The sequence below is a fragment of the Leucopleurus acutus genome (assembly GCF_964270905.1).
Source record: "Leucopleurus acutus genome assembly, chromosome: 16".
Taxonomy (NCBI): Eukaryota; Metazoa; Chordata; class Mammalia; order Artiodactyla; family Delphinidae; genus Leucopleurus; species Leucopleurus acutus.
In genome coordinates this window covers 22,148,946-22,160,751 of record NC_139158.1, presented here as the reverse complement: position 1 = coordinate 22,160,751, position 11,806 = coordinate 22,148,946, and the positions used below count along the sequence as shown (strand labels likewise).

At 40.5% G+C, this 11,806-nt stretch overlaps 1 protein-coding gene across 1 annotated transcript in view; it reads left to right on the top strand.

The window, feature by feature from the left end:
- Window positions 1-158: 158 nt before the first annotated feature.
- Window positions 159-11,806, top strand: part of REXO5 (RNA exonuclease 5) — a 43,047-nt gene continuing 31,399 nt past the window's right edge. The window contains 7 exon segments of the mRNA XM_082858165.1: window positions 159-281; window positions 497-641; window positions 5,358-5,470; window positions 6,437-6,545; window positions 6,549-6,563; window positions 7,863-7,959; window positions 11,188-11,331. Of these exon segments, the coding sequence (XP_082714291.1) occupies window positions 501-641; window positions 5,358-5,470; window positions 6,437-6,545; window positions 6,549-6,563; window positions 7,863-7,959; window positions 11,188-11,331 (619 nt within the window). The 5' untranslated portion in view covers window positions 159-281; window positions 497-500.

The window sequence follows — 11,806 nt, the reverse complement described above, 5'->3', positions numbered from 1 at the left end:
GGAAGTCGCTGTACTTCCTCTTCCGGTCCATTCAAAAGCTGCGCGCCGCTGCGGAGGGCGTTACACCGTCGGCTCCGCCGGAGGCTGAGGCAGCGGCGGCGTTTGTCGGTGTTCTCCGCCCTGCTTCTCTTCGGCGTCTTCGGGGAATCTGGGGCGTGGGGAGTGGTTTTGGCAGGGAAGACAGCGCCCCCCCTTCCCTCTTTTCCAACAGGCGGAGGCGCGTTTGCGGTTGGGGAAGCGTATCGAATCCGGCCTCCGGCGTCAACTGTAAAACCGTTTGGGTTGGTGCGGCGTGGTTTTCTTTGCCGCGTTAACGGGGAAGATCGTTGGCACCCTCCCTTTCCGAGGGGGGCGGGGAGCACTTCGTAAACTGAATTAAGGAGAGGATCTGAGGAGGGCTGTAGGCTGTCGAAACCCTTGTGCTCCCCACTCAGGAGACGGCCCGGGCCATCTGCGCGTCGTGGTTTTCGCATCTCTAACCGATCTTTCTCCACAGGTTCATGGAGCCAGAGAAGGAAAGGACCGGGAGGACCCCCAAGAAGGGCAGGAAGAGGAGGCGGGTCCCGAATAAGCTGGTCGGGGCGTCAGAGGTGATGAGAGACCGTTGGGATCTTGAGGAGAGGCAGCAGCCCGAGGCCAAGGTGAGCAACGGGGGATCCCGAATGGGCGGCCCGAGGCAGTTTGGAGCTCCCAAATGATAATACAATACCACATACCTTAGGGCTGATATTGGCGGTTTAAAACAGGTATTGTGCCTGGCACACGAGAAGAATGTTCGTTCAACAGATATTTATTGAAGTCTTCTGTATGCCAGGAATTGCTCTAGCTTCTGGAAGTATCCCAGTGCATAAAAGCACAAAATCCCCTGCGCTCGTGCCGTTTACATTCCCATAGGGGAATAAGACTGATGATCATCTCTGCCATTTATTGAGAGCTAAATAATGCCTTTCATCCCTTTAGTCATCAGATTTCTATTGTCTTCCTAGGCACTTGGGGTACATCAGTGATTAAACAGAGATCACTACTACCTTTACTAGTGGAGAGAGAAAGAAGATAAACAATAGATAATGATAAATCAGTTATATAGAAGGGAATTAGTGCTATGAAAACTTTTTAAAATGGGATTCCTTTTTCTTTTTTTTTTGGCCTATCCGATTGGCAAAGCAATTTTTTAAAGGTTAACGTGGTAGAAAGTCAAAAGAAGTTGACAGTCTCATCACTTTATTTTGAAACAAACTTAAAGAAAATTTGCAAGGACAGTATCAAAAACTACCCCCAGCCAACATTTGAAAGTACTGTAGTTGCTAACAGAATGCCTCCCCCCACCCATATTTTAGTGTTTACATATTTCCTACAAACAATCTACATAACTAAAATGCAACCATCAAAATCAGGAAATAACATGGATATATTGCTACCATCTAATACTCAGACCCCATTCAAGTTTCTCCAGTTGTTCTAATAATGTCCTTTTTAGCATTAAGATCAAGTCTAGAATCACGTGTTACAGTTAGTTGTCATGTCTCCTTCAGTCCAAACAACTGTTCAGTCTTTTCTTTGACATTTGTGACATTACTACCTTTGAAGAATCCTGGACCAGTTATTTTGTAGAAGTTAGGTTTGTTTGTTTCCTCATTAATTAGATTCAGATTGTACATCTTTGGCAGGAATATCACAGAAGTGATATTCTGTTCTCTTGTATTTTATCAGGTTGTACACAAGTTTGATTTGTCCCATTACTGGTGATGTTAACCTTGATAACTTGATTAAGAACGTGTGTGCTAAACTTCTCTAAAGTTACTCTTTTTCTCTGTTGTTTTGTGGGAAGATGCTTCCTCATTAAACTTGCAGTTTATTCATTTTTTTATTAGTATGAATTTGTGGATACCTATTTTATTCATTGAGTTATAATCCATTACTGTATTTTGCTGCTCAAAATATCCCAGATTTGGCCATTAAGCTAGCTTCTGTGTCCCTTTAACATGACCCCATCATGCTTGAGCATTTCCTTATTTTTCTGGCACAAAAAAATGTTCCAGACTCTTCTGTGCTTTCCCTGCCCCAGCCCTGGAATCGGCTACTTCTGCCAGGAGACTTAGTTCTTTTTAGTGGAGAGTGACATTTAGAAATCAAGATCTGGGTGTTAGATGTGTTTATTGCTATTGGTATGTCACTACTCCCAAAAAGAGAGCTAGGTAATATGTGTGTATATGTTTATACACACATACGTATGTTTACATTTAAATATTTTTCTGTATACATATTGAAAAACTGAATTCATATCAGTATCTTTACTTCCAATCCAATTCCACAGGGTTCATTCTAGTTTTCTCCCTTTTCATATTTATAACTTCCTTATATAACAGTGAGAAACCTGACTCCCATTATCTTCAATATATTTGATCAGTCCCCCATTGCTGCCATTGCCCCACACCCTCACACCTTCCTTACCCTGCTTGGGCCCTTGTCATTCTGCGTCTTATACCAGGTCACTCTCCTATCTGAATGCCTTCATTGCTGCTGTGACAAGCTACTACCCTCATCCTTCTCACACGGACACCCGCACCCTTTTCAGGCTTTGAATTCGGTGACAGCCCTCTTTTTCCTTCAGCATTGATGCCCTCCTTACTGTAAACAATTTCTGACATCTGATGCCAGCCTAACTGCTCTCCAGTTGCCACTGCATGGATGCCCTCCTCATACCGCTCAGGCTTTGACACTTCACATTGGGCCACTGTCCTGCATATATATCCTGGGTTCCTACCCCTAGTCCTGGGCTTTCTCCCCTATAGGATGCCCTCCTCACCCTGCTCAGCCTCTGACATCGCATGTTTGGCAACCATGATTACTCACTGCCATATAGATTCCTTACTCATACATTATCAATATCATACAGTTTTGTTTGGTAAATATAAATTGGTATATTCTTTCAGGAGTTAGCAATATTATCAGAATATAAGATATACATGCTTATTTTGACCAGGAATTTATCCTGAGAAAATAGGTGTACAAGGATGCTTATCATAATACTGTTCATAATTTTTTAGAAAACAACAGTGTCATCAATAGGGAATTTTTTTCAAATAAATTATGTTTTAAGTAAATTGAAAGAGTGGACTATTATTAAAATTGACTTTTGTTATGTTTAACAGATATGGAAAGATATTTACAGATTATTATTTTTTTTGGCCATGCTACGCAGCTTGCGGGATCTCTGTTCCCTGACTAGGGATTGAACCTGGGCCATGGCAGTGAAAGCGCCTAGTCCTAACCACTGGACTGCTAGGGAACGCCCCAGTTTTTTTTTTTTTCTCGGTGGCAGGAGTTGGTTACAAAACAATGTAATGTATAATCCCTTGGGAAACGTATAAAGTAGAGATGAAAAGAGTTTGGGCTTTGCAGCCTGCATTCTAGTCTTGGTTCTGCCATTTATCTGTTCCTCCATTTCTTTTTTCTAATTTTATTTTTTATTATTTATTTTATTTATTTTTGGCTGCGTTGGGTCTTCATTGCTGCGCACGGGCTTTCTCTAGTTGCATCGAGCGGGGGCTACTCTTTGTTATGGTGCGCGGGCTTCTCATTGCGGTGGCTTCTCTTGTTGCAGAGCATGGGCTCTAGGTGCACGGGCTCAGTAGTTGTGGTTCGCAGGCTCGGTAGTTGTGGTGCACGGGCTTAGTTGCTCCGCGGCACATGGGATCTTCCCGGACCAGGGCTCGAACCCGTGTCCCCTGCATTGGCAGGTGGATTCTTAACCACTGTGCCACCAGGGAAGCCCCTGTTCCTCCATTTCTTTATCTGTAGCTTGCATTCTGGTCTTGGTTCTGCCACTTATCTGTTCCTCCATTTCTTTATCTGTAAAATGGGGATAACAGTAGTGCCCACTTGAGAAGACTTAAGAATTAAATGATTTAATAGGTATAAAGTGCTCAGAACTGTAAATGACTAATAATAAGTGTTCAACATTAGCTTTAAACAGTCACAGGGGAAAATAGCAATAATAATAATAATAATACCTGGTGTTTAAGTACTTATCTTAGGGTATGTCAGACACTGGCCTCAGTACATTGCACTTACAATGTACCTCATTGCTCTTCCCAGTAATCTCATGAGGTAGAATTGTAGTTATTCTATAAATGAAAAGACCTTAGTCTTAGAGAGGTCAAGGCACTTGCCCCTAAGCTCTTAACACCTTAAGGCACTTAAGATGGTAGAGCTTTGGGGGACTTCCCTGGTGGTCCAGTGGTTAAGAATCCGCCTTCAAGTGCAGGGACGTGGGTTTGATACCTGGTCCAGGAACTAAGATCCCACATGCTGCAGGTCACCTAAGCCCACGCACTGCAGCTACTGAGCCTGCGCACTCTAGAGCCTGCCCGCCACTAGAGAGCCTGTGTGCCTCAACTACTGAGCCCGTGCGCCAAAATGAAAGATCCCACATGCTGCAACGAAGATCCTGCATGTTGCAACTAAGACCCGACGCAGCCAAATAATTAAAAAAAAAAATGGTAGAGCTTGGTATTTGAACTCAGGTAGCGTGACTCCAGGGCTTGAGCTCCTAACCACTATTACTCTGCTGCCTCCCAGACCAAAATGAAAGTGGTATTACTTGTACTTGAATTGTACAAATACAGGTGACTTATTTTCACTTATTTGTTGTGTTTTATCTGTTTTACCCTTCTCTATTATCTGACTTTTTTAACAAGCATGAATTACTTTAATAACTATATCTAAGTACAAAGCTATTTTAAGGAGAGACTTAAAGTCTGACTCCTTAGGTTAGACCACATTGATCATCTATGAACTGGCTCCCACTTCTCTCTTCTCTCATATCTCTATTGCTCTGCAACGTGCAGTCTTGACTCCAGCCAAACCAAACTAAGTGTTTAGACACAGTGTTTCCTCCTACCTGGCTGACTCATTATTTTCAAGGTTCAACTCCATTATTTTCATCTCAGTGATGCTATCTCCAAAACTCTCCAATCCCCAAGGCAGTTAGTTAGCCTCTTTTGCTCCCTTACCTTTATAGTAGCACCCACATTATATTGGAATTACCTGTTTCTGCATTTTTCCCCCAGTAGAATGGACTTCTTGAGAGCATGAGTCATGTTTTATTCATCCTGCTATCCCTAGCACATAACCAAGTGTCTATAATTAAGGTTCTGTATCGGTGTTTATTAAATATCCTATTAATAATGTCATATCACAGGTTGTTGTTTTAGACCTTCATTTCTAATTAGTAAGAACCCTCCTTATGTTTAGAGTATGCTAAAATAAGAGAAACTAGAATATTTAAAAATTTGCCGTGTTTTTTTGATGTTCTTTATAATCATAATTTGTTATACTCTGATTTATCTTTGCAGAAAGCCTGCTTATCTACCATTTTACTTTCTGATACCCGTGAAATAACTCATGGCCAGCTATGTGAATTGCTGAAGTATGCAGTTCTGGGCAAATCCAGTGTTCCTAAACCTAGGTATGAGAAGAACATAAATGGTGGGTATAGACCTGAGGTTTCATATTGGTATCTAGAGGACCATGTCTACCTGACGTTTTTTATTTGCCACACGGAATGTCCTAAATTTTTTTTTTACAAAGTTGCCAACAATTTAAATTGGGAATCCCTTTATATCCATATTTTTTACTTCGAAAAACTCTGGCAGCTGTCCCTATGGCAACAATTTGTTGAAGCTGAATAGTGGCCTCCTATTATAGATGTACACTTCAGTGTCCCACCTGGCCTGCTTCCCTTATTTACAGTATCTGTCTGGCTGCTATAGGTATTTTGTTTATAACCTCCAGTGGAGACCTGATTGAAATAACATGATCATGTATTAAGAATCCCAATCTTTTTTCTTCTTTTACAAATCAAGGGCAAAGAGAATTTTACTGTTCTGATATCCTCAATGCCATTATTAAATGTCTAATGAAAATTGCATTTCTGTATGTACCAATACACAGTAGAGAGATTTTCATATGTACACTTCCATCTGGGGGTGGAGTGGCTACAAACCTCAAAAGCCCGCTTCTGCCTTAACAGATACTATCATTGCTCTGTCACTTTATCTGAACTGGCTTTCTGGAAGCCGGTCACGTTACTGGCTTAGGAAGGACTGTAGAGCAGATTTGGATCTTGAAGATATGCCTTTGTAAACTGAGCTTAATTAGTTCCAATTTAAAGCAAATCTTAATAGGATTTTGGATTTGAATGCATTGTGTTTCACTTGGTATTATACTTGATTTGAATGGAATAAATAATAATCTCAAGAGATCTTTATTTGAATTCTGTGCAGTAATAGCTGTTCTCCGTTTCCAGGCAGTCAGTGAGTGATGATAAACTCCAATATCTGTTGCTCAGTGCTTTTTTCATACTTCCCTTCTGTATGTCTGTAACTGACTTGACGGTATCAGTCTTAGCTTTGTTGGTTCTATTTTTCAACAGCTGGTGCCAACTTTTTCACCAAAACCACCTGAACAACGTGGTGGTTGTTATACTGCAGGGAATGAGTCAGCTACACTTTTACAGGTTCTATTTGGAGTTTGGGCTTCTCTGAAAGGCATTCAGACACGTAAGTTAAGAAAACTTTGTATTCGGACCTGAGTCAGGTCCTCACACTCAGAGATTAGTGCACATGTCTCAAATTGTGCTCCTTGGCAACCTGATTGAACAAGGAATAGAAGTTGTAGAAAGCTAAAAAGATTACGCTTGATACCTGAGATTAGATTGTTGAAATTAGATTTCTCTCTCATTTTTTTCTTTGGTAATCTAGGCAAAACCCTTAATCCCAGATTGCAGTCTAGTTCCCAGATTGTAGTTGATATTGTCACATTTTATTTGGGCTTTGGTGTTTTCAAAAATTGTAAAATTTACATAAAACCTGTATATTTTGGCTTCTTTTGACAACATCACAAGATTAGTTTCCCTTAAAACAGTATCTGGAGCTGAATAGCAGCTGTCTTTAGAAAGGCATGTGCTCTCCATTTTACCATAGCCTCTTCCATTCTTTATCAGACTGTTTCATCCATTTACCCCTGAGAGCATTTGAATTGGTGAGCCCTAACCTAACCCCCTTGGGTCTCCATTTTCTTTTTTTGCTTTCATTTATTGAACACTACCTATGTGCTAGGCCCTATATTAATCATACTGTATGCATCATCTTTAATTCTTACAATAGTCCTATAAGAGATACTTTTTTTTTTTTTTTTTGCGGTACGCGGGCCTCTCACTGTTGTGGCCTCTCCCGTTGCGGAGCACAGGCTCTGGACGCGCAGGCTCAGTGGCCATGGCTCATGGGCCCAGCCGCTCCGCGGCATGTGGGATCTTCCCGGACCGGGAGACGAACCCGTGTGCCCTGCATCGGCAGGCGGACTCTCAACCACTGCACCAGGGAAGCCCCAAGAGATACTTTTTTATTCCCATTTTATACATAAGGAAACTGAGTAACGCACCCAAGTTACAGCTAGTAAGTGGAATTTACAGCTGGAATTGAAGCCCAGGTGAGCCTGAGACTTGAACTCTCAATCTCTTTGCTTTTCTGTGTCATCTACCTGGCATGTTATCCACTAAAGTAATACATATGAAAGTGCTTTGAAAAATATAAGGAACTTTGCTTTTCTAAGTTATACATTTTTGTAATGTTTGTTTCTTTTGTATAGTGTGTAATTAGAGAAGCAAAGAAAACTGTGTCAGGATAAATATGGCTTCACTTATTTAGTCACTTTTACAACTTAAGGAAACAGTCCTCATTTTACAATGCAAACAATTAAGGTCCAGATCTTTCATAGCACTGAGCTGACAATAAAAGTCTAGGTGACAGTATTTTAACTGTTTTCAAGCATTTTTGTAAAAACCTATTATGTATTTTCAGAAGTTCTGCTTGCCTCCCCCATCATCTGATTTCCTAGCTGATATCATTGGGCTGCAAAAGAAACAAATAATTGGGGATCTGCCTAAAGGAATGGAAGGTATGACTGTAAGTAACTTAAGCAGAAAAGCAATTTTGTGTGTGTGTGTGTGTGTGTGTGTGTGTGTGTGTGTGTGTGTGTGTGTGTTTTAAGGAAAAAATGGGTAAGTACCAAGGCGGATTAGATAGCAGGAAACATAACCAGGGTTCATGCCTCAGAAGTCATTTGGTTAGGTTAGATAGCTAAGTCTGCTCCCTGGATATCACTGACACTGGACTCAAACTGTCACTGGGTCTTTGTACCCACAAGTGTACACATAGGAAGGAAGATCTTGCCTTTGACTAATGTAGGGGATACTCACTAATACTACTCACAGTGGCAGATTAGGATGCTGGCCAGCTAAAGTATAAATATCCATGATAGCAGTGTTTTTCAAACTGGGTTGTGTCCTGTTAGCAAGTTATAGCTGACCTTCTCTTTTGCGGGGAGAGGAGGTGAGTGATGGAATAGACCTTAACAGTTCATTGCACATAGTAAGGTAAGTATTGTTCAATAATGCTTTTTGTATGTTTGTTCAGAAATAATTAAATTATTGAATAGTTGCACTGAGGGGACATGAAAAAGTGGTGAGGAATAACTAGTGATTCCTTTCCATATCCTCCATGACTGTGTTTCCTGTTATCTTCTGTCTCAAAAGCTTCTAACTTCCTACCTTTCCATTGTTCCCCTTTCCTTCTAATAGATGTCTATATCGGACCTGCAGCTTTGTTTAATTTGACATCCACTGTATTTTAAACATCTTTGAGTGAATCACAGGGTAGTCATTATGAGATTCAAAACTCAGGTAAAGACATTGAGCTGTAAAAGAAAGGATGTAATCAGAAAAAAGAAATTGATGTGACTGAAGAATATAGATTGTTGAGGATGATTAGGGGGTGGAGATGGAATAAGAGGGCAGGTAGTGGTGAGAGATGAGGCTTAGAGGTAGGTTAAAGCTTTGGCTTGCAGGCTGTAAATGCTATGCTAAGGCCTTTGGATTTTATCCTGTAAGCATTGAGGAGCTAGAGGGTTATAGCTACTTCTCTGTCCTCCTAAGGATTTTGCTTCATTTTCCCAACCTAAATAAATATCGAAGTCCCCAAGATATAGTCCATACACTTTGATCTTTCTTCAGTTCTCTTTTGAAATATTCATCTGTTCTTCCCCAGTTTATCCATCACTCTTCTGTGGATAACTCCTCTGTCTTTAGGTTTGATATCCCAAACTCCAGGCCTGCATTTTCAACTGCCTGCTGGATGTTGCTACCTGGATACTCCACTGTACCCTCAATCATAGCATATATAAAAGCATTTTTCTCATCCCTAAATAACAGACTCCCAACTTCAAATCCCCTTTTCTGTTGGTACTGTTTTTCTCTAAGCCACCAGTATTGAATTTTAGAATTACTTTTCTTTTGGCTCCCCATACCCAATCTTCATGGCTCATTCCCTTTGCTATTAAGAACCTATTCAAATGTTACTTTATCAGAGAGACCTTCCCTGGTTATAAAATATATGACATTAACCCTTTTCCTGCCCCAGCACTCCCTTTCCTCCTTTTTCTCCTTTACTTTTCTCCATAGTCCTTATCCTCACCTGCTATATTATGTATTTGTTTGTTTATTGTCCATCTTCCCAACTAGAATTTAAGATCACCTAGAATTTAAGAGAATTTTGTTGATTTTGTTCATTGGGGAATCTACTGGCTAGAGCAATACCAGGCATATAATAAGTACTCAGTAAATATTTTGTTGACTGAACTGAATTACTCTGTCACTATGCTCTACCAGTTTTTCCTTTTTTTAAAAAAAATATTTATTTGTTTGCGCTGGGTCTTAGTTGCGGTTTGTGGGCTCCTTAGTTGTGGCAGGTGGGCTCCTTTAGTTGTGGCTTGGGAGCTCCTTAGTTGTGGCATGAGAACTCTTAGTTGAGGCATGCATGTGGGATCTAGTTCCCTGACCAGGGATCGAACCTAGGCCCCCTACATTGGGAGTGCAGTCTTAACCCGCGCTCCCTGCATTGGGAGCCAACAGGGAAGTCCCTCTACCAGTTTTTCTTGTGTAATGTTTCTTTCTTATAACCTTTTTCCTCCCTCCATCATCTTAATCCAGACTCTTTTTTTTTTGCCAGAATTATTGCAAAGTCATTTCTCATTTCTCTCTCTACTTCATTTTCCACATATCTTTGAGGTTGATCTTTCTTAAAGTACTGTTTGGTTATGCCACTTCCCTTCTCAGGAACTTTCTGTTGCTCCACCTTATATATGAAATGATGGACTAAAATTCAAACTCTTGAGCCTGGCATTCGCAGTGGTCTACAATTCACTTTTATCCTCCTCTTTCAACCTTGTTTCTTATACTGCTCTTCTACAAAGACCTTTTTTCTCCCCGACTGGTCTAGTCACTACCATACCAAGTTTGCTTTGTACATTTCTATCTTACCTGGGATGCCCTCTTTCCTTACTTCTGATTCTTTGGCATTTTTGTTTGCAAGGACCAGGCACTCACTGAGGCCATCTTAAGTGAGAGGGTATTATTTGAAGGACATGTGGACTAGAAAGTCATCAAGAATCTAAATGCCTCTGGTGAAGAGCTGTTCTCCATCCCTTTCATGGCATCTTAGCTTCTTTGTTTTCTGTTCTAACTGGTGTGTTCTCTTTATTTCCTAGTTCAGTTCTGGAAGCAAGCAATCTGATCAGCTTAGCTAATTACCCTTGTCCCTTTTGAGCATGTCTTGACAAGGAATATCAAGTCACTGGTCAGTTTATAGATAGCTCCCTCTTTAGCCAAGTCCCCACTCTTAATCCAATCAGTAACGAGCCCTACTTAAAGAACCAGCACCCCTGCTGGTGCTTGAGCCAGGTGGTTAGGGGTGCAGTAGATTTAGCTAGAATGGGCTATTAGGAGTGGCAGACACTGTAACGGACTGGTCTAATACACCAAATATCTGAATTCTGCCTTTTCTTTAAGACTCAGCTAATCTTTTCTTCTCTTGAACCATCTCTAACCATCTCAGCCAGTATATTCTCCCTTTCCCTTTTATAGCTTTTATTATTATAACCCATTTGAGACTTATTTTCTCTTTGTGTTCTTTATAAGTGTATGAGAGTGCAAGCTCCTTTAAAGTTGGGGCTGGGTCTTAAAAATCTTTTGATCTTCATCATGCTTACCCTGTACAGCATTAAAAGGACATGTCCTCTGAGGGCTGTTAAACACAGATTCTAACATATGTATGATTGTCCTTGTTTCAGGGTCTTTACCTTCTTCCAGCTCAGAAGTCAGCATCAACCTGCAGAATGACCCCATCGTTAAAAAGTATGGCTCTAAGAAAGTAAGCTTGACCAGATGCCTTCTCACAAAGGAGGAAATGAAAACATATCACTTTCCGTTACAAGGTTGGTTTAGATTTAACCTGATGTTGGTAACAATGGAAGAATATCTATCAATTTATTTAAAAATATTCCTGTTGAAAGTTCATTTTTATGGGCTGCTTTCCAAGTGATTTATTCCATCTTCTACTAAAGAGGAAATACTTCCAGTGCAATGTTTCCTAAAGTGGAGGATGTGTACCATTATTGATTTTAGGTAGTACATGAACATGACCTTAAATATTATGGGAAAATTATTCCTTCTTCATTTTTCTTTCATTCCTTAGTATATTGAAAAGAAGTCAATATGTCTTTAAAACTTTAACACTTCTCTGGTACTTCTAATCCTCCTCCCACCCATCCCACCCCCATTTTCTTTAATAAATAGGACAAGTCTAGGCTCAGAGCCTTGGTCTGTTATGTAGCAAGAATTTAATAAAAATCCTTTGATTTATTACCTCTTAATCACAGCAGTCATGTTAAAATTCCTTAAAAAAAAAAA